At 36.1% G+C, this 24,417-nt stretch overlaps 1 protein-coding gene across 1 annotated transcript; it reads right to left on the bottom strand.

Annotated features, from left to right (window-relative positions):
- Positions 1–10,055: 10,055 nt before the first annotated feature.
- aup1 (AUP1 lipid droplet regulating VLDL assembly factor) lies at positions 10,056–24,301 on the bottom strand. Its single transcript, XM_053505864.1, has 12 exons — positions 23,948–24,301; positions 22,560–22,697; positions 20,531–20,681; positions 19,134–19,324; positions 18,475–18,547; positions 13,293–13,366; positions 13,036–13,102; positions 12,197–12,302; positions 11,862–12,005; positions 11,617–11,768; positions 10,950–11,038; positions 10,056–10,526 (listed from the first exon to the last, which is right to left on the bottom strand). Exons 1-12 carry the CDS (start codon positions 23,986–23,988, stop codon positions 10,481–10,483), a joined length of 1,272 nt encoding a protein of 423 aa, XP_053361839.1. The 5' UTR covers positions 23,989–24,301; the 3' UTR covers positions 10,056–10,480.
- Positions 24,302–24,417: the final 116 nt, after the last annotated feature.

The following is a 24,417-nucleotide window of genomic DNA, read 5'->3' as shown; positions in this document are numbered from 1 at the left end:
ATGAACAGGAAAAAAATTGTCAGACACTTTAGTCTGCACAAGGATTTTGGAAGGATTCCTATCTGAATGAAAAAAAAAAATGAATGTTTTACCCAGTCTGATCTATCGCCTGGTAGTGTGTAACTAATCATGGACCATAAAATACCAGCTTTTTCTGCTTTAATTATGATCATACAGACACAGTTATAGCTATATAGCATGCAGGTGTATTAAAAAAGAGCTTGGAACATTTTTCTGTTGTGGAAGAAACAAACCAACAAGGCAGTAGTGTGTAGCAACTATTTCATGACCTTCACTAACTCTCACTTCATTCCACTCTCTCACTTATCATCATGCGCCCAAGCTACTATAAATATCCTCATAATAAGGCAGTCGCTTAGACAAATGGTCCTCTATGTGAGTGCTCTAGGGATTTGCTTCTGACACAAATTCTTTCGATTCACTTTCTGCTCTGAATCTAAGATTTTAGGCTTTAGCACACAATGAGCCACATTCTGATTTAAAGAATCTGTCCAAAGTCCAAGTACTGTACTGGATTTTGCATTATCTGCAGGCTCATTATAATTTCCAAGGTGTTTCTATTGGTCATAGGAATAAGTAAGTAAATATACTATGCTTATAATAATAATAATAATAATAATAATAATAATAATAATGCATAAGTTGCCACATCAAAAACTTTATACATTACTGAAAAATACTATTCCTTTGCAATATTCACTCTATGATCCAAATTTGTGGACACCCTATCATCAGACCTAGTGTAGCTAATCTTATCATCTCTCTAGTGGCTAACAAAGGCAGATGTCTGTGTGGAAATTCATTTAAAAGCCGTCCTAACCTATTCTCAGAGGTCAGCTAGGTAAAAGTCAGGTACAAGTGTAAATTATACTTCTTGGGGAAGGCAGTTTGGTTCTTGGCACCTAAACGCCGTTTCACCCAGGAAGATGCATCCACACTCCATGATCCCTGCCACAAGCTAGAACATGCCATCTACTTATTTGTTGCTTGTTGTGGTACAGAAACCATGGTAGCCAAATATGATGATACCTGACCTCCAGTTTAAGAGAGCATTCAGGCTGTTTTGAGCGCTCTCCTTTGTGTTACTATGGCATCCCTCATCATGGTGGTGGCCCCAGCAGCCTTACAAAAGCTCATTCAGCTGGAGGTGTGCAGTTTTAAGCTGCAGGTATTCACACTGGAAAGTACTCAGGCGGCATTGCGTGCCAGTTACATAGGAAGTCCAGGACAAAGTAAAACAGGAAGCCATTACTTCGTACATCACAGCGTGTAGATCACATATTCTCCTTGTATACTGTATACTCATGTACACCATGTAAAGCTAGAAGAGAAACGATAAAAATTAATCAAAATCTAATTAAAGGATTACAAAGAAAATAAAAAGAGTACTGTGTTTGAATCTACTATTTATTCCAACGTCTCAGATTTTCAATGGGTAACATTCAGGTCTGCAATACTCAAACTGTGTTCTGGTTTAAAAATCACAAAAGGAAACATTGTCTGTTTCACCAACTTGTGCTTGTGCCAATAGTTAAGGTTATGATCAATCACAGGGGCAAAGGTCGGAGAAAATGCACAGCCACAAATTGTGCCCACCTTTCTGTAATGGAAGATCTCCATCCCCAATATGTTTGTAGGTGGTAAACACCAAGACAGAGATATATATTTCCATTTTGACAGTTCGACACAAGAAGAGGGGGAGACATATAGTATCCAGCACCATGGTCTAAGAACAGAGAATCTTTTTGACATGAACTGAAGGTTCCTTGCATATGAAAGCACATTCTGTACTGGTGATGTAACCAAGAAACAACCCTCTACAGGCATGAAATTCACATTTCTTACCTCTGATGTAATGTTGATTCTTGTGGAGATATGACAACACTTGCTTGATGTGGTTTACAGGGGATTACCATAGTTCAGGATGTAATTTAGGTATGCAATAGGTATTTTCAGAACATGTCTATAAGCATGTTGTTAGTAAGTTACAAGAACACAAACGGCAAATAGTATGTCTTCTCTAAGCAAAGACTGATTGAATAATGGTACAGTAGATGGTAGCTCTATTCAATCCTGACCTGCCTTAACCCTTGATATTTTGTCTTGGGTTTGAGTTCTCTTTAATTTTAACCCTGTGCAAGGGCTTTGTCAATCTATTCACTCATAGCTTGGTAGAAGGTAGACATGGTTTCTGGTGAGATTTCTACTTTGAATGGGGAGTCAGAACAGGCAATGCAGATGAATGAGGCATTTGTCTAGACACTATTGTGATGATCTCAACTGATGATCTCTCTCTTAGCCCAGAAGATGGGGATGGTCTGTCTTTATCCAAAGAAAGCTGAGGACAATGATGTACTTGAAAATTACAGCCAGTTGAAAGGAGACATGCAGAATTCTGACTTGACATCGGATGAAACTATTACAATGGTTTTTATTCCTATGTGGAGAAGAATCAAGTGATTGGACATGTAGAGCATTCTGCAAAGGTTTGAAACTGGTCACAAACCAGCCACAACATAAATAAGTTGCAACAAAGACCTTAACTGTGCCTTATCTGAAGAGAAATGGAAAATGCCTGAGGAGATAAGAAATACAAGAGGAAATCTTTTATTAGTTACCTATACATTACAACACAGTGAAATTCCTTTCTTTACATAGCCCAGCTTGTTAAGAAGCTGAGGTTAGCCATAAGATAGCACTTCGGGAGAAAATAGGGTTAAGTGCCCCGCTCAATGGTTCAATGTTGGTAGCTTGGTGGTGCTGGGGTCTGACCTCCCAGCCTTTAGAGCAGTGAGTAACCACAGACCCACCACCGCCCATAGTATTTAAAAAGATTCTGGCTTTGGGATTACGTACGCTGATGTAATGAGTCTCTGTATAGGCTGTTGTAATGAACATGCTGAGGGTTGTGAGCCTTGTAAGTTTTGCCAACCCAAAAACAAAGTCCCAATTCTGTGCAACTCTCTCACTCCAAAGCTGTGAGCTAGGCTTGGCTCTTAGTACACTGTAAAAAGTGGGACTGGGCTTAATTAACAATTGTTTAATAAATATTAGTAACAAGTACACAAGCTGATTTAAACAAATGCTGATTATTTATTAATTCCATTTCAAGTAAATTTTTTATCAGTTTAAATCAGCGAGGAAAAAATAGGGAAAATTTGAATAAAATTTTTCTGGCCATGTCACAACTAAATAAATTTTGTAAATTTAACTCATTTAGAGAGACTAAGTTCAACTGCTATACAATTTTTTACAACAAGTTTTTACATCCAGACAAGGTGCCACATGCTGCAGGATCTGTGTTTTTCTTAAGGTGAGATTTGTTTAGTTAGTAATAAGTATGTACAAAAGCAGTTAAATTTATTTTACCGACAGTTGTAAAATACACAAATCTTATTGTGTGGTTATATTCAGTTAGATATTTCCTCTTAGTCTGTTCTAAAGCAAAGATGTCCTTTCAGTCTGCTCTATTTTTATTTGGCTAAAAGTTAGCAAGCTTAGCATGGTAATTAGTTCAGTGTGTGAATTTTATTACAGTGTGTGTTATATAGTATATTTTATTCTTTAAAGAGGCAGCTGGCTAGTCAATGTTTCAGAGTTTCAGCGTTAGCTTCCCCTCCCCCACTTTAACAGGTGATTAGCTGACCTTGACACTGAGTGTCTAACTGCAGCAGTTAACCGTTGCTCTAGAGGTGAGTAATTAACTTACAGATTTACCTTTTGTGTTTTGAATTGAGCTCAATATAAAATATTAAATTAAAGGGGACATGTGTAGTAACAGAATATTGTTTGTTTCTTTATGATGAATATGGCCCACCTTTGTAATAGTCTCATAATACTGTTTGCTAGTTTTAATGTTAAAAAAAAAACTCTTAATGTTTCAGATGAAACATATTTGGCAGTATATTCTTTTTTGACACATGCAGTTTTTAAGTATTTGCATTTGAAGTATGCAGTTACTGTCCATTTTACCAGCTTCTGATGCTGCAAAAATGTTGGACAATGTTTATCGTGTCTGCAAATAAATGTCAATGTTACAAATGTTAAATGCTATTCCCGTTGCTTTTATGGTAACCCAGCACAAGCATTTAAGTAAGTTAGAAATATTACAATTGTTTCAATGAAGTGACATCCAATAGAAGTAGATTTGATTTTGATTTGATTGTGCTGATAAAGATTTATCTGTAAAAGTAAATCAGGTTCACTTAAATATTGAATTAATGTTAGTCAATTTGTCTAAGATATTCAATAAAAATAAATCAATCTCTTCCAGATTTCTCTCAGGTATTCATTGAATGTAACATTTTTTTTTCTAGTAAAGGTAAAACTGTTTTCCTTAAAATGATTTAATTTAGCTTAAAATATTTATGCTAAATACATTATATTTTCAACAGTTAATATTAAATCCAACACAATAAAAGACTTGATTTCATTTATAATTAAATATATTTTGTCTTACATAAAAAAAAACTTATGTTTCTTACTCATTATTATAGTAGTAAAATGTACTTAAATATGTATATTATAATATATATATCACTTTGTTGCCATAATTTTTTTTTAGGTAAACCCTAGGTCAGATTTTTTACAGTGTAGTTGGTCCAGGTACATGGAAGGATTAATAATAATTATTTATTAATTATTAATAATAATTTGGAATACAGTACGTTCAGCTTGACATGCACATACAGGTAGCATTACTGGATTCTAACTTTTAAAATACCTTTTCTCTTAATGCTTTCCAACTGAAAGTTCCAGTTTCCCGGGTAATTTTTGATCATTTGACAACAGCAATAGGTTGTGTTAAATATATGTTTAAATATTCCCATCTCACATATCATTTGCAAGTTAATGAGCGTGATTATTGATTTGAATGAACTCCAAGCATCAGCATTGGCGTTTTTAGAAATGAGGGTTTGGGACAACTCTCTCTTGATCATTAATACCAGGATGTAGGTGTGGCAGCTCTGAATGCACAACACTTTGCTTTATGGTAGTGTAGCCTGGATTTTGTACTCCCATAAAGAAAGCAGAGGAAATGCTTTACATCTATGCTGTCTCAGAAAGATGTTGCACCTGGCTATATCTGCTTTCTCAACTAGCTAGCTAACTAGCTATTTCATCACATGGATTTGCTTTCCTCACCCAAAGACACTAGTGCTGCCTCAGCCACATTAACCGCATATTGCATCGCTGAATCCCCAAGGACATGTTGTATCCTGAACTTCCCATAGGCTCCAGACTTGCTAGAAGGCCAGGTCTTTACTTAAAAGGCATTTTTAAACATGACGTGACATCAATTGGGAAGTTGTTTTTTGTGCATTTCTGTTTTTGTAATCCTGATGCCAAGGACAAACTGCATATTAGGCAGATTTTAGATATTAGTGCCTTTGGACTGAGTTGATACATTGGTTGCGGTTCAGCAAGTGTCCTGTAGGAATCATTCGTTTTTAAGATTTGATCAGCCGACATATTTTCAATTCCAAAGCAATTACTGAGCAACTTGCATCAGTGCTAATAACCATGTCGACAGTGTATTGAGCATTGCAATCGACATGGCAAAATTACATCTCTGTGAATTAACACAGCCAGAGGAAAAGAAGTAGTGATTAGCAATTTAAAATTAAATAAATAAAAATACATTAAAAAAACACAATATTTCTGCATAATAACAATAGTTATGGACATAATAACTATAGTTATAAGTATACCAGAAATGTTATATTTATCTAGATCTATATCTACAGCTGTCATTGTAAGAAGAAAAGTTTACATGCCTGTTATGAAGGACCAAAACATACATAGGAATAGACCAACAGACCAGTTCTGTAAAACAGGCTGTTATTTCGTGTCGAGGCTCACTCTCGTGTCAGTCAGAAATGATCAGATTTATTTAAGTGCTGTTTTAAAACATAATTATTGTTCTGATACACTGCTGGTTCTACCCTAAAAGGCAGAGCCATTTCTCTGTGCTGCCTCCTGAACTATTGATGATGTCATTGCGAATTCCCCCGACTGTCGGCAAATGACGTGGTGCCTCTCAATGAAGCTTTACTTTCTCTCCCTCCCTTTTGCCATGCCTCTTCCTGTGCCTTTCTCTTCTTCTTGGGTTTCTCACTCCTTTTTTAAAGATTACTGCAGCAACTTGGCCAGCCTCTGTTTGTGTTATCTTTCTTTCTGACCCCCACTCAACAGAAATGTAGCTAAAGGATGAAGAGGCGTAACCCTGAATGATCTCAGTCTCCACTCAATCTGCGTCAGTCCTTTGGTATTTCATAGATCTCCTTGGTCCTTCTCGTTTCCTATTGCTTTCGCCTTTCTCCACATGCACCAAACTGGATCATGGCCATGAAGGAGATGATGCTGCCCATCAAGATAATCACGCATCCCAAATGATATGACCAAAAGCACCACCATAGTCAGTGATTCTGACAACAAACTTAATGCCATTTTACATGGTGTGCACTGGCTGTAGCCATTTTTTCTTGACAGTGATGGTTTCTTGTTCAACTGTATCTTGCAATTTTGTGTTAAAGCGTGTAGGGTGAGGTTGCTGGAGGCACAACAGATTGCAAAGCAAGGGCTTACTCAGTGATGCAGGATGCCACAGTGACATCAAAGAGTGCTCTCAGAACATGGAGATACCTGGACGCACCCGGAGTCAGAGCATGAAGCTACCTGGACCCACCCCTAATCTGGATAAGAAGTCAGGGTTCATCATCCTTGGAAATAAGGTCAGTTTTCACTTTGTCACTTGCAGTTCCACAGGGACATCTTCCTTTTTAACCATTACATAAAGACAGTAATATTTGAAATATCTACTGTATACAGTAAAAAGTTTCTTCAGTAAGTACCAGAGAAATCCCTATATGTAACATCACTCTCTCTTCTTCAGTGGCAGTCTCTCTCTTTTTTTCAGTCACTTTGCAGCTTTTTCCACATTTATCTTTCATATATTGTCTCATAACTAGTTTACTCTCTATATAAAAGAAATCCTTTTTTCTAACCTTTCTTTATTGTTCCTACATAGTCTTTCATTTTATTTCTTCTGATATATAGTCCATGACATGTTGCACATGATATACACAATGTTCAAAATGTTCAAATATTTGCGGACACCTGCCTATTACATGTTGTTGAACATCATTTTGCAGATTCAATCCTTTCTTTGCAGCTATAATGACTTTAAATCTTTTGGGAAAGCATTTACATACTTAAATTTTAGAGTGTGGCTATGGTGATTTGCCTGTTCAACCACGCTAGTATTAGTGAGGTCAGGCATTGATGTTGAGCAAGGATGCCTGGAATGCAGTATCAAATCCTTGAAAAGATTTTTTAGAGGGGAATGAGGTCTTTGTAGGTCTGCAAACCATGCAAACCTTGACTTGACAGATACCACAGGACAGGACAATTGTCATGCTGGAACAGGTTTAGGTTCTTTAATTCCAGTGAATGTCTATGTATGCTTTTTTTAAGGAAACAGCGCTATGGCGCTGTGGCTTAGCACAGGAGATCCTTTGTTCGAATCCCCACAGTGCCTGTGGGGCAGTGGTGGCTCAGTGTGTTAAGGTTACTAAGTTACTGGTTCTAGCCCCAGCTCTGCCAGGTTGCCGCTGTTGTGCCCTTGAGCAGCATTGCTCAAGTGTTGGTGTTGTATAATAGCTGACCCTGTGCTCTGACCCCAGCCTACTAACAAAAAGCTAGTATATGTAAAAAATAAAAGATTTCACTGTACAATAATGTATATGTGATGAATAAAGGCTGAACTAACTTAGTTTGGGGAAAACCAACATGGTTGGGTCAAATAATTTTGATTGTCACTATGTGCAGTATATTGCTCAACAACAGTTCTTTTTTTTAAGTTTTTGCCATTTATCATTAATGAGTTTAGTATAAATATTGCAGCTGTTTTTTAGCTGTTCTTTTAGTTCTTTATTATTAAACCCAAACACGTTATCATACATAATGCAATACTGATATTAGAACAGCACAAGACAAACACGGTTTATTGTGGAATGCTGCTAACATTTGGCGTAATGGAAATTGCATTTATTCCCAAATGCAGTACAAATACACATCTTCATTCTAAACCTGTATTACCTACAGAATAATCTATAGTCCTATCATCTTACTGTATATAAGTATTAGAACATGTTGGTTTACTTGTTGCATCGCACTTGAAATGCAGGATTGTATCGGAATGGAGATTTTTCACAAAAAAGAAAGTACAGTGTAAATGCACCCAAGACACATCTGAAGCAGATTTAAAATATTTTGCTTGCATGGTAATGTTTAATACAAGCCTTGGATTAGTTTAATTGATTTTTTGACATGTTTTTTTCCTTAGAAGAACCAGAATCTTCGTGGCTAACCAAACCTCTGGGGACATTTATGTCTTTTTAATAAGGACAACTAAATTATTATGTTTTTGCCTTTTAAAATGCCTATTGCACTGTTACAATTTACCACCTATATAATAAGTTTGAAAAGTTTGTGCATTTGTATTTCATACTACAGTACAGTATATGTAAACTTGGGAAGTGAAACTCATTTGTTTAGAACTGTGACGGTACTGCAGGTGGGCCATGAGAGGCCTTTTAAAAATAACTTTGTCATTACCTTTAGAATTACTATATTTGTGATTAAATATTTACATAAAAACAATCAGAAAGAATGATCAAACGGTGCGATTCAAATGACATATTCTTCAGTTATCCTTGTCTTGCATGTTGATCAAAGTTCTGACCTGACCCTGTTCCAATCAACTGATGACCTGAATGTACTGAAGACCAAGGTATCACATCAATGGAGTTTGTCTTACCTGATGGCACAGGTATATTCCAGAACTTAATAGTGAGAGTGGTGCTGAGTGCAAGAAGAATGAAACATGGATATGACTGAAATCACTGATGTTAAACCTGAAAACCACATACTGCAGGTAAACAATAATAACCTAATTCATGGATATACAAGCACAATTAACACCTATTATTGCAGAATTGCATTATTACAACCTGCAAAAACTAAATATGGTGTTAAGGGGCTGCACTCTGGTGGAAAGCATATGATACTGCAAGAGCACAGTAAATGAACATACTGTACATGGTATAGTTTGTTTAAATTGTTTGCGCCACAACTGCACAACCGCAAGTGTTGAATTATTTGAACTATGATTTGAACTATGAATTCACTTTGTAGGATTCCTTACAATTTCCTTGATTAATAATCAAATGGTCAGTATTACATGGCCGTATTTAAACTCTCCAGTGTAGCTATATAAAAAAAAAATTCTGCGAAAACCTGCATTTTATATTTATTCGGGTTATCTTTGTAAATATTAAAATAAGTTTGATGATCTCAATCATTTGAGTAAGACAAATATGAAAAAATTGAAACGGGAAGGGGGGAAATACTTCTTCACAGCACTGTATGTGGCATATGTGGCTTACTTGTTTTTTTTTTTTCCAGAGATATATCTAACATGCAAGTACCACATGAAGCACATATGTGGTTTCGAGCAGAAACCTGAAGTATACATGTCTGGTCCTAACACAGGGAAATGTTATTAAACACATTTAAATAATGTTCTAGAGATACATCTGTACATAATGTATGTGTATGGAATATTTATTTATTTATATTTAAGTCTGCTTAGCTGCTTACTCACTGCCTGTCTTGTTATCAAGTGTCATATAGAATATTGATTTTTGTATATCAGCTGCATTGAAATAAATAAACAAACAAACAAACAAAAAAAAAACAAAACATACTGCTCTTTTTAAGATGTAAATCAGTGGCAAATGTTTGTCAATGATCGATTTGGCAGACTCGGTTATTTGTGGCAGGCCCAAAATGTTGCACTGCTCTTTTTACACCAGGGGTTCATTGTCCAGGACAAGATATGGCGAATGATGCAAATAAATTAATTGTACACTAATGTTTATAATTAAACAGAATTTCGACAATTTCTTTAAACAGTATTTAGCACAGATAATAAACACCAGTTTCTGAGACATTTAAGGAACAAAACAAGATTTTTCATTTAGAAATGATCTTTAATGTCTGATACTTAATCAACATATATCCTTACAACATAACCTCAAACTGGATTTGTTCGGTACCACATAATGCCAAGCTCAAGTTTTCTATGTCTAAAATTTATAAAAATAATATGAGATGTTCCACTGGTACTGGGGTGTAGTACAAACGGTTTACCAAAATAATCTTTTTTGTCCGTAGCAGAGAAATAATTAAAAAGACATGCATGATTGCCATGCAAGAGGATTAATAAAAATCCAAGTCAACTCATTTCAAATCTCTTATTTTCAATCCTTCTTTTCATATGTTTGCTCAACACAAATGCTGCAGGTAAAGTCAGTGTAATGCTTTCTTCAATTTTAGGAAAGTTGTGTGAACTCCGCTTAAATGTCCTTCAGTTAACTCTGCAATTTGTCCAATCTCATGAGTCTTCCTCTGGATTCAGGCCATGTTTTTCTATGTAACGTCTATGAAAGGCAGAGAGAGAGAGAGAGAGAGAGAGAGAGAGAGAGAGATACACCTTAGTAACTGGATAGTTAAATTAGCAAAAATTTCATACTTTACCTTCTCAACAAATAAATAATTTTTTTGACTATTACATATAGTATGAGAAATGTGACTTGTCTGAGAAAATACTGAGAAGCTAGCTAAAAACTAAAATTGTAAACTATAACTATAAATGCTCATTGGTACCCAGCCAGTTTGGACTACTGATTACATGCTGCTGCTTGCCCGTGTTATAATGCTTAAAAAAAAATTCCATTACACATGCTTTTCTAAGCTGATGTAGTTTTTAAAATAATACATACTGTATAAAGAGATCACACAGAAAGATCAGCTATCTAGATACTTTGAATTTTTTTTTTTTTTCGTGTATAATGTGTTGTTACCTTCTTGCATAATCATACAAGGCAGTTTTTCTGTCCTGTAAGGACATGTGTCTGTCTGTTGGTGATTTCCCAAAAGATTTGGCAGTAGGCTGTAGATTAAACACAAAGGAAGCTTCATATATAATGTAATGGACCACATTGCAAACAGGTAAAGCAGACTGTAACCTATGATACATGATAAACTCAAATAAGAAAGGAGGAAGAGTTACTGTGTAAGATGATAAGAGGGGTGGTCTGAACCCTCCTCTCCTCCAATTTTAGTTTCTCTCACAAACATGTCTGGATTTATTTTTTATTTATTTTTCTGCTCTTTAAAGAAGATGGTTTAAAATTAATTCATGTGTTGCTTAGAGATTTATAGGAAAACTGGTTTCTACTCATTTCTTTTCCAGCCAGAATGCAATATTTGAAAACCCTGTCATATTGTCCGACATTATGCGAAAAATATTTATACTATGCTTTTATCAAATAACACTGGAAAGGAAAGAATTGTATTAGCTGGTTAAACAAGTTTATAGGAGCACATTCACTCTAGAACACTAAAGAAGTGATTATGTTCAGTGAAACATTTTGTTTGTATCCCATAACGTTTTTAATTCCTGTTTGTATATTGATATTCATTCACTAACAAACATGTCACTGTCTGGGATCAGTCAATTATTCACACCTTTAGAGTCAGTGGTGGAGCAGGAACAGCGGGTGTGGTAGAGGTTAAAGTTCTTGATGTTCTTGATGGTGCAGCTTCTGCAGACTCTGTATGATACCGCTCAGTGTTCTCCAGCAGGTTAGTAATAGTTGTATCCACACAGTTTGTTTGCACTAAAAGAAAATAAAGAACCAGTTAACCCTTTTTTTTATTTTTATTTTAGTGCAGCTATTTGACTGTTGTGAGGAATACTAAATGCATCTTACACAGATCTCTGGTGATAACACTTAGAGGGATGTCTGGTAGCACTTCCTTCACCTGATGAGCCATACGCACTATTCTAGGATCCTCTGCGCCAGCCCTTGAGCCCAGAAAGCCCTGGGCCACGGTACGGGGTCTGGCCCCCAAATCTATAAAGGAAAAAATATGTATGTTTTATAAGAAAAGGTTTTTGCCACTGATTATATATATATTTAATAAAAAACCCTCCTCCACACTCTTAACATTAAGCACAATGTATGATTTTTACACGTCATGTCATAATGTCAGCTCATAAATTTCAGTACTTTATCTAGGCTCTCCCAACTGCGCCTGTACTTACCCAGGTGTATAGTGTGGGACACGGTGTGCCTTTTTCTTTTAATATGCTCAGCCTTGTCTGCTTTGGTAATCTGTGTTGATACAACGCCAATCTCGGTGGCCAGAAGCTAGAGCAATAAATAAAACAAGACAGAACCTAACCCAATGGTAATGTTTGTCAATGTTTTCATTTGATGAATCAGTGTACATAACGCACATGATGGATTTTTCCCCCTTTAAAAAAAAGGGGAAAGATATGGTTACCATCCTTGGACATGATCAAATTAAATCTGTGGGAATATTTTTGGAGTGATGAGCAATTCCATACTTACATAACAGTTAGTTAAAATGGTTGGGTCTTAACCATTTAATAGTTTGAGTGCAATTACATTATATTTCATATAATCTGATAAATTGTATGTTTTCATTTGGCTTTAAATATGAAAGCTCATCATGTCATTTAATTTAAATTTTTAATTTACAGAAAAGTCATATCAAATCAAGTTTGCACTTGCTGTTGTGCAGTATAAAGAATATCCGCATCACTATAAATACGTACAGCGCTCACCAGAAGGGCTGGTATCTGCATCAAATCACAGACATGTTGATATTCTGTACAACTGCACTTTAGCTCATGTGATGTTGCTTAATTATACTGAATGAAGAACATTAAAACGCCTTTTAATTTTTTGAAGGGAAAATTTTGAATGTTTTTCTTATGATTTTTTTTGCCTAAATTTTGTTTATCTATACCATTTCTTACACATGGTATATAGTATTTTTCAGGTAAAGCATTTACTGAAATATACCGTATTGTAAAATGTATTTTTTTTGTGTGTAAAGACAAAGTTCAGACGTTACCTCTTGGACTCTGTTAGCAAATTCTTGATGAGATTCTTCATCTTGTTTGTGCACTGGAGGAAGCCATCTGATATATATATATATATATATATATATAAAAACAAAAAGGACAGAAAATAACGGGAATTTTTTTTTAAAAACTAAGAATGATAAATGTTTTTAACTATTTACCCAGAAATGGCATATTAACTTATTATTACATAGCAATTTATATGAATAAATTCTACCAGTAATAGGAAGATAGTAATATTTAGTACCTTACTTGATACACTGTGAACGGGACAAAAAATGTCCACAGCAATTCAGTCAGCCATGAAGATTCTGGTACATTCTAAGAGGAGAAAAAAGGGCAATAATTTGTTTTTATTAATTCAGGACATCTGATTTTTTTCATTTTTTCCATTCCTGCCTATTAGCTGGTTCTGTGTAACTGCACAGGGTGCTTAAATTTCTTTAGGAATGGTGACATCTAAAACTCCACTAGCCAGCTATATCTGCATTGATCATGACCTTTACACACACACACACACGCACACCTCTGTTACAGACAATCATGCAGAATTTTTCTGTTGTGAAAACAAAAGAGATGGAAAGGCGTTCCAGCTGGTCCTGTGACCTTCTCATCATTTCCTTTTGTCCACTGTTATCACCATGTCCCCAAGCGACTATAAATGTCCTTATAATGATAATCACAGACAAACAGTACTCTACTTTAGTTCTAACCGTGTGCTCAAACTGTATTTTTACCCTCACTCACTTTCGGGATGCTTCCTTAACAGAGCAGAAAACAAAACCCACTAATATGAAACTGGAGGAAGTTAATTTTGAATGGGAGTTTCAGAGAGCAACTCACCCAGCTGTGCACCAGCACACAGAGACATGCAATAAACTCAAGCATCCAGGTATCACCTTGACCAAATTCTTTTTTTTTTAACACAAAACCTAATGAAAGTCAACACTGCAGTAATCTGAAAGCTGAAATATATGACTGGTATGATCTGTCCAAAAATACAATTCCAAAAATAGATTTCTACATAAAATACAATTGAGCAAAAACCGAAAAAATTTTTATCTGAAAACCGCATTTATGTCCTTACTGGACTCAGTAGAAGTAAATCAGTGTGTAGTAGGACTCGCAGGTCACACGTTAGATTTAATATTATCCTTCAGATTAATTCCACTGTCTGAAGCTCTCTCAGATCATTGTCTTGTCTCAAAGTGGGTCATAGTAATAATGTACGCACAGCGCCGCGCTACCACATTAAATGTACATTCATTGGATCGTCATCTCAGAACTGAATATTTGGAGTCAACATTTAGTTATACTTTAGATAACGTAGCTTCAGTTAAAAGGAAATGATTAGAGATAAGAAACTCACTCCCTGGTATAATGACTACACATGAACTTTAAAAAAGCTCGAAAATAGAACATAAATGGCTTCAAACTAAAACGTTAGTATTCCAAATAGCATGGAAGGAGAGCATACTGATCTATAACAAAGCTCTCAGTGACGCTAGATCTTTGTATCTCTCCACTCTTATAAAAGCTAACAAAAATAATCCTAAATATTTATTTAATACCGTAGCTAAATTAACTAGAAACAAGACCACTGCAGAAATCTTCACAACAAAAACATACAGTAGTGAGGACTTCATGAACTTTTTCAATGACAAAATTGTAGATTTAAGGCAAAAACTTCAGGCTTTGAAACCAGACAATTTAAGTGATAAAGATAATAACATAACCACATCACTTTAGAACTTAGAATACTTTACTCCCCTTGAAGAGAATTAACTAATTTCACTCATCTCTTCTGTAATATCAACCTGGCAATTAGAAACTTTACCAACATTTTCTCAAGCAGAAAGTACCATACGGAGATCGCTGGTTCGGTTCCCGGGTGGTGCTGTAACCTTTTGCAGCTGGAGGTCTAGACAGAGCTGATTGGCCGAGCTCTCTCAGAGTAGAGGGATGAGAGGTACTTTGTGTTCCCACATTAATCACAGCTCTACAGCCAATCAGGGGCGTCTGTGAGCTCACTCAAACGAAAGGAGTGGATAGTGCTGTCCTCTGAGTGTGTTATTTACAGAAAACTGAAAATAATTAACTCTTCACTCAGCAGTAGGTATGTTCTAAAATGTTCCACCGTTGTTCCACCGCCCCCAACGGTGCGTGAGCGAGCAGTTCGAAAAGATATGGTCGGCTGGCATCTTCGGCCCTCCCGACTGATTGGTAGTAGTAGCAGCCTTAATGTGGGAGCCCCCTAATGACGGGGAGGAATTGGACACAACTAAATTAGGAAGAAAAAAAAAATCGGAAAAAAAAAAAAAAATAAAATTTTTTTTTCAGTTATTAAACCGCTAATAGTCAGCTGTCCAATTACAGGTATATCAAACCTCCCCTTTATCTCGAAGATTCTGAAAAAGGTAGTAGTGCAGCAGCTATGTTCATATTTACATAGAAATAGCATAAATGAACTGTATCAGTCAGGATTTAGGCCTCATCACAGCAACGAGACAGCACTTGTTAAAGTAGTAAATGACCTCCTATTGGCCTCTGATCAGGGTTGCTTTACGATACTTGTGTTGACCTCAGTGCAACTTTCGACACTATTAATCATAATATTTTCCCTCACATGAGAAAATGTAGTAGGAATTAATGGAACAGGCCTCTCGTGGCTCAGATCTTATTTGACTGTTAACAGTTTGTAGATTTAAATGGTGACTATTTTGCATGTTCTCAAGTGGAGTTTGGCGTTCCACAGGGTTCAGTTTTAGGCTATCTGATTTTTTTTTCTTTACATGTTTACTATTTCGCATCAATTTTAAAATACATCTTTTGACGTATAAAGCATTAAGTGGTCTCGTGGCGCAGTATCTGGGTAAACTGCTAATGTCTAACGATCCGCAGCACCTGATTCGATCAAAGGATGCAGGCTGCTTGTCAGTACCGCATATTATGGAAACTACAGCAGGGGCAGAGCTTTTTCTTACGAAGCCCCAAAGTTATGGTTTATTTACGGTGAAGTGATTGGTCATGTCTGTGTTTCGTTCTGGCTCTCCCATTTAGTTATGCCGTCATAGTTAGTCCTGCCGGAGTCCCTGCTTGCACTCTGCACTAAATATACATTCACATTATACATTGTTTGACTGTAAACATACCTAACTGCCATCTCTCCTTCTCTTCTGCTCTTTCCTCTTCTCTCTCTTCTCCATTATCTCTTCCCCTCTTCCTGTCTCTCTGTCAAGCTATACATGTCACTCCTGAGCTGCCAGTGATCCAGACCACCTATGCCCTCTGGACCTGTCTGACTCATTCTGGCGTCCTGCTTCTGGATGGAGATCTCTGCCTGGGATGCGTGTGGTGACTGGGGACAATTCCACTTTTCCACGAAGATGTGCAAGGCATCGGCTTATGATGACACCTGTTCTCCGAGGACTCATGACTGCAGTCGCTTGATAGTTCAGGACTGAAATTACCTACAGTCTACCTACACATCTCCTGTTATACTGCATTTCCAGCCTCCTTACACATAGAATGACTGCAGATCAATCCCTGTTATCCGTTATCAACCAAATGAGGATGGGATCCCTGTTGAGTCTGGTTTCTTTCAAGGTTTCTTCCTACTGCGATCTCAGGAAGTTTCCCTTGCCACTGTCGCCATCATCCTCAGCTTACTCATCAGGGACAATCTCATCATTTTTTAATTCATACACATTTACATTTCATACAAACTTGAATTCTTTTGATTGTGTAAAAGCGCTACTCAAATAAAATGGAATTTTCTCATTGATTTTGTCCAGGCTAGATAAATTACCATGGGCATTGGTAGGCTCCTTTGGTAGGTGAAAAATATATATATGCTGGACTCTGATACTAGACCTAAAAGGTACTAATCAGCCACTAATCAATCAAATCACATTAACAATTTTTTAAACATATTATTTGTACTTTGCAGGATGCATTATTATTCTTTAGATGTTTATTCTTTACATATCTAACTTGTGCAGGTAAACAGAAATAAAGCACATGTACTCTGTCATCATACATTGTGCACTCTAAACTTTTAATTGTGTGATATTGAGATCATACTGTATCACAAACATCGTGTTTAAAATTTCGTATGTAAATAAATAAATAATTCCTCCCTTACCTATATGACTGTAAAACATCTGGCAGTTAAATAAATTGTCTAAAATCCAATTGCTGTTTTGTGCAATAACCTGCAAATTAGCCAATAAGATAGTATCCATGAGACTGTGCTTTCTTTCATGTTGTTTGTAAATGTGCTTATATGTTTGCAACTTTTGCATTATTAAAGAATGTCTTACTTATTGGAGAGGTATTTGTTATTAAAAGTAACTTGCACAACTGAAGGCACTCATAAATCTATCAAAGACCACCTCTTGTTATGGATTAAGCAATTCTAATTAAATCTTTTTCAGATGTATCCGGGGTACATTTACATTTCTTTTTTTGGATAATATACACACAGACAATACTTCAAGAGACATGAATTAAGATCACTTTTTAGTGATATTTTATCTTAAAATGTTGCTGGCAGGTGCAATTTAATCTAGCCACACTTAAAAGAAGAGTGTATGTGTGGTTTTATCTCATTATTATTATAATTTTTTTCTATAATGGTTAGTTGAATCATGTCTACTGGACTTTTCTTTTTAGATTAAAACGATTTACTACTCATATGGTTATTGTTTAAATGAAATTTCCAGATTAACAAATAAGTTTTTGATTTGGTACAGAGCAAAGAGTACCTCATAACATTGCTATGCATGAAACCACTAAACATTTTGCAATGGAAAACAATTGCATTTCTGCTGCTTCTGTAAATTAGGATCCTCTCAATTACATCCAGTCATACCCTGGTATGAATTATTTTCCTATAAAAATATGCCTGTTGTGTTGTGCTACACAATTAATCAAATAAAAATCAAATTTGCAACGCGGACCTGGGCAATGACTTAACAGCAAAAGGCTGCAATTTATTACAGCCAATGCATGGCTTAAGTATTTGTTACTCACTCACTCAGTGTCTATGCCGCTTTATCCTGTATTCAGGGTAGCAGGAGGGGCCTGGAGCCTATCCCAGGAGGCTTAGGGCATGAGGCAAGGTACACCCTGGCCAAGATGCCAATCCATTGCAGGGCACACATACACACTCATTCACACAGTACAGGCAATTTGGAAACGCCAATTATCCTAACCTGCAGATAAGCATTTGTTAACTTTGTCAATAATTCTGAGCTGCAAAATAAATATTGACAAACATCGTATTAATGAGATCATTTGTTCAATTATTTGCTGTTAGCCTGGATATGGTTCAATAAAAAATGTCTTCAGTGCAAAGAACATTATGTTAATATTTTGGTCTAGTACATTACACATTTGAGGTTATATGATATTTTGCTTATAATTACCACAGCTATGAAAGGCCTCTTCACCCTCAAGGCCACAGGCTGTACAGAATCGGCCACAGAGAAAGGCCAAGAACTAAAATGGGGGAGAGAGAGAGAGAGAGAGAAAGAAAAAAAAAACTGTGCTTAATAAAATTTTAAAAGATTTTTATCTGTCACATTCAGCAAAAAAACTACTATTACTACTACAGTACAACCAATTGTTATTCAAGGTGCATGAATTATTTAATCTGATACAAACTTAAAAAGCCAGTGGAGTAAAAGTAGAAATATTTGACATCTTCTGTGCTTATAGAGAGACTTTAATGAGAAAACAGACATAACTGTCCTGTTCCAGCTTCACACTTGGTGATTAATCGGCTCAGAGACAGGCGGCTTCAGGGAAGCTTATTCAGAATCTGGCAAATATCCCAGGACAGCTCTGCTTCTAATCACCCAAGTGTGCACCAGCAAGCACCTTACTTACTCACAAAAAGTCTTGTGCCATTCTCACATTATTCTGGGGTTTCTCCTGCCATGTTCAAAATGACAATTACTGAGGCTGGCGCAGACTAGAACTCAACCATCAAACTCATGATACTGAGTCTGCATATAATAAAAAGAAATGTTGACCAAACAGCACTGAAACTGTTCTCGATATCAAGTTTGCATTATGGGCTCACCTAAACTTGAGCAGGCCAGCACGCCCATTAGTCGTGTCTTCTTCCGGGAAGAGTAGTAAGGGTTGAGCTTCAGGAACAGAGCAATATCCATGAAGGGTCTGTGCCAGCTCAGCCCTGTTGCCTGTCCCTGGGCCCAGCTCTAAGAAGCCTCGTGCCCAGCACACAAACCCTGAAGGGCCCTCTAACAATGGCTAAAAAAGTACGATTCAAAGATTCAATAGAAATCAGATTCAGAATTTAAAGACAATCAATCACTGTTAAACATGTGCAATTCTGTATCTTTTATATATCTAATGCCTTAATAAACAAAAAAAATCTATGAAAAATGAAAATGAAACAATTAGTCATGCATATTTCCCCCCCCTTGTGTTACTTCCCCCCCCCTGTATTTTTTTCCTCTTCCTTTTCTTTTTTTCTCTCCCGCTCTTAAACGTAGACTTAATATTACATAAAAATTCTAATTACTATATTGATAATCCGTTAAAATAAACAAAACTCAAATGACAGTTACAACTGTTTAATGAATGATGTAAAACAAACAAATAAATGAAGAACGTTGGAAAGTTAACATCTCAAAGTTGCACTGAAAGGCAAATTCTTTCACTGCTAAACTCTTATAATAAATTTTTTAGTGTTCTTTAAACATTCAATTTAAACATTCAGAGTTATTCAGTATTCTATGAACCTAACAAAGCCGTCACTTGCTTCCATAAGTAAGGAATAAGCTCATTAAACACATGCCGTATATCAGGGTGAATCATATTCTACCCATATTGGATTCAGCATTTAAACACAAAATAGCACAGAATATTAATATCCGGGCACCCGTCTCTACATCATACTTGCATACAAACCAAAATGTCAGAACTTGTACGGTAGGAAGATTTTGACTTTTATTTTAGTTCATATTGCCATGTGTCAGTTACTAACACAAGCATGCTGGGACTGAGTTTAACAGTGCTGGTTTATGTTAAAGTCCCTTATTTCTCAAATAGCATCATGAATCACAACTATGTTGACACTGAGCAACAGACTCTTCCAAAAATCTTTCTTATAACTGGATTTTAGTGCCCGTACAGTTTTACTTACTATAATTATATATATAAATACATTTTCTTGAGATTTTTACCACACTGCTTTTTTTATGAAGTCAGTGTAACACTTGGTAGTACTTTTAACTCAACCTAAGAAAACTGAAGTAGTTACAGAATACACAAACTTAACCCAAGTTTAACATTAAGCTACAACAACTAACACCTCACTGAGAATACAGTAACACACACACACAAAAAGAAAATTTATGTTGGGTGTATAACAACAAAAAGTGCACAACAGCAAACTGACTGAATTATGTTACTATTTTGGAGATAACCTTGAGATATACAAAGGACACTTACAGTGTGGCAGGAGGTAAGGAGGTTAATAATGTTGTGGTCAAACTGCGTAATGTGATTGCTGACATACAACTTGACATTTTTGTCTCTTAAGCGCAGGTTGTTCTGTTTTACATGCAGGCCCAACACGGAGCACATGACTCGTACTATAAATCTGAAACAGAAAGAAAGAAAAAGGGGCAATGAGAAAAGCTCAGAAGAATTCTGTCTGGCCATAATAAACACAAAGTATACTAATGACACACTAAATGCGGAAAACAAACTTAAACAGCTAAACACATCATCGTCTTGGTACATATATGAATGGTGAATATTGGTGAATATTTCATTATCATTACACCAATTATTATTACTAACCAATTTATTATTATAAATTACAAGGATTGCATTAGCCAATCTACATCATGTACAATGAACTTGAGTGTGATGATAAAGGGGTTTAAAGCAAAAAAGGGACAAATTATTGGCCTGTATCAAGCAAAGAAAATATTGGACAGTGATCAGAGATCTCACAAACGCTTCGTGAAGTTGTATCTTTAAAAAAAAAAAAAAAATGAAAAAAGGGAGTATAAAGACTGGATTTTAGAGCAATGAAAAAATGTCATGTGGAGTGCAGAATGTCCAGGTCAGAAATGCACCCATCATGAATAGGGCCCACTGCAGAAGCCTCTAGAATCTAGGCTTGCTAGAGTTGGTCAGGTATAGGCTCAGCACCGTTATGTGGCAATAAAGTGAAGTCAGCTGACATGAATGTACTAAATGACCAGGCTATCCCATCAATGGAGGTTTTCTTCCATGATGGCATGGGTGTATTCCATAACTTAAACTGTAAAAGAGTGGTTAGGAGGCATAAAGAATCACTTTCACACATGCATTGGGCACCACATTATGCACCATAATCAAAGCCAATTTTTTTTTAACCACTGGGGAGTATAAGTAGACATGATTGTAGATACATGTGTAGCGATTATTTATCCCAGCTGCCAACATAACTTAGCAACACAAACTCCAATACTTGCAATACTGCTGAGCTTAAAATATCTGCTATATAAATAAATACAGTTAAGGAGAACTGGCAGCTTATCGTGGAGGTCAGTTCCCAGATTCCTCTGCATGTATATTTTAGGGGCCTTCTAGGCCTAATGCAATATAAGGAGATTATCCTAACATTATATTATACTGCCACAAAATCCAGAGATGCTTACTCTAATTTAATTATCAGACCACCTGAGCTGCGCAATTAAATTTTTGTGCCCAATAGAACCTACTTACGAGTGAGCAGGAAAAGGTCACAGAGCACAGAGCTCGGGTAAAACAGGGGAACCTGTCACACTCTGTCCAATGTTGTGCACACGTTAAAATTATACGTTTCCCCTAACAGACATCAATTATCTACTTGAAAGCAGAGAGATTTGCTGCGATTGGTTTTGAAAGCCCTCGCAAAAATGAATACGTGTGTTTGGCTGTTTGATTTGTGTGCAGCTCTATAAAATCTTTGCAGGTGTACCTTGTTTGTGCTTGCTGAATTTGCCATTATTCTTACATTATAAAGAAGCACTTGTTTTGTTTGTGCTTTGCATTCGATTGGTGGAATACATGCTCTCTATATCGGTTGATCGTGTTCATTTAATTGTGGAAAGCCAAAATCGTAATTAAGATAAAAAAATTTATAAATTGTGCAGCCCTAATATAGAAGCATCTATATTATATGGATTTATACAGTATATATTTTACATGTAATCCCATAGTACTGTAAAATATCCATACATTGGCAGGCTGCACAGCATCACATGTTGTACGAGCACTAAACTTGTTTAAAAAATAACAATTACAGCAGATAATACACCAGATATATGGCTTACGGATTAATTTAAATGTTTGTAGGAACATTGGGTCTCATAATGTAAATGGTAAAAGGGAGCTGGATATGTGAGAAGTTGTATGCAAACTGTGCCTTGCTGAAGATACCCACTGTGGTGAGGCATGTTTTTTAAAAATCACAATCAGGTAAATTTGGTGCTTGTCTACTTACCGTTTTACAAAACTGTCAGGAAGTGCACAACTCACTAGGAATATATGAACACCTATAAATATACGTAGTAACATTAAGCAAAGACCAACTGGGCAGTACAGCAGCAGCAGTAGCAGGATTAACCCATCACTTGGCAACCTACAAAGAAAGATTTGGTCATGATTAAAATATTTATTTAGGATCAGTGAGAAAATATTTTGTACTGGAATGACACAGCTATACTTTTAGTCATATCTATTTTGCAGTCTATTGTCTGCTAGCTCTGAGCTTATTCAGCCTGAATATATTGAGTTATTTAGTTGACTACTAGTTTGACTTGAATGCCCATCATATAAACTTTGGTAATCATTTAATTAGATAGAATACATGCATCATAGATTTAGAAAGAGACAGGACATCTGTCTGACAACCTGTAATAAATACATTGATTAAACTGTCTCGTTTTTCACCGTTTGGCTAATTCTGAAACGTTTTAACTTTCAAAACAGACACATATTTCAGTCTTGGATAGCGGGTAGTTTACAGTAGGAACTGTGTAAATTCGGCTATATGGTGTGGTACAACATATATTGTAAGTAAATAAGCAAGAAGCGATTTAACACAAATGAATCAATTCCGATGTCCTTGAGCGTGGACTTGATTCATGTCGCAGTAAAACACAGAACTAGCCTGAGAGCTAATACACCCGACACGAAGCTATAGAGAGATGGAAAGTACAAGCCATTTTATGATTGTTTTTTTTTTTTTTTTTAAATAGTATGATACTAGAGTTAATTTAGAGTTTAATACGAATATCTTTTACAACTGAATAAGCTAACAGGTTTTAAAATCACACTAGGGAACAGAAATGTTTAAAACATCCACCAAGTAACTAATTTAGAAAGCTAACATTAACGTTTGCTAGCTGCATAGTGAAACACTAACTAGACTAACAAGACTAACTAACCTACATTAGATAGGTAGTTAAATTATGTATTCTCGTATTATAATAATATTATCTATCGACAGTGACTCATGACAGCTAAAATTATTTAACAGGTAATAATTATTTAAGTAACATAGATACTGTTAGCCGGTTAGCTAATTAAACGCTAGCTATGTAACGTTAATCTAGTCATTGCCATGGGTGTTATCTAGTTAAACATGGCGAATTTAAACATAGCTAATATAAGCTAACGCGACGAGACCATTTGTCAGCCACATAGCTATGAAACACTTACATTTAAGTTAACAATATTAAACCCACAGTATGCCAACGTTTAGCAGACCTTAGCTTATTTAATCTTATATTTATTAATTTACTTATATTCACTAACATTTGCTAACTAGCTCATCAGCCACTCTAGCTATTAACTAAACCTAGCATTAATATTAAATGTGAATCTTACCGCTGAAAGTCAAACATCTGCTCTATACCCCGCGTTTCCATCCTTAAAGGTTTCTATACGCGTCTCTCTTCAACGAGCGACTGCTTTCCTGCATACTACTCTTTACAGGTTACAAACTTGTTATTAAACACCACTAGCTTGTATTATTTATCTGAAAGCACCCCGTCGCCATATTGAATATCTTAATATTTGGGGGAATGAACCTCACGACGTGTGTTTCTCCTTTACACTGATACAGGATCAGCTTTGCGTAACCCGCCCTACTTCATAATCAAGGCAGAAGAAACGTTGAACTGATTCCAGTCCAACTTTAAAAGTGTTTTTCGGTTACACGTTAGTGGTCGAAAGGACAGCTCAGTGTTTGCTATGCACGTTTTTCCCCCTTTTTTGAAAGACTGACATCTAGCGGTTTGGAGTGTGTAACAGGACACGACCTTTGTCGTGAATTCAGTGTCTGATACTTCAGTGTT

This window comes from Clarias gariepinus, chromosome 10 (assembly GCF_024256425.1).
Source record: "Clarias gariepinus isolate MV-2021 ecotype Netherlands chromosome 10, CGAR_prim_01v2, whole genome shotgun sequence".
Classification (NCBI taxonomy): Eukaryota; Metazoa; Chordata; class Actinopteri; order Siluriformes; family Clariidae; genus Clarias; species Clarias gariepinus.
The sequence above is the reverse complement of the archived record's forward strand: the minus strand, read 5'-3'. Positions and strand labels throughout refer to the sequence as shown.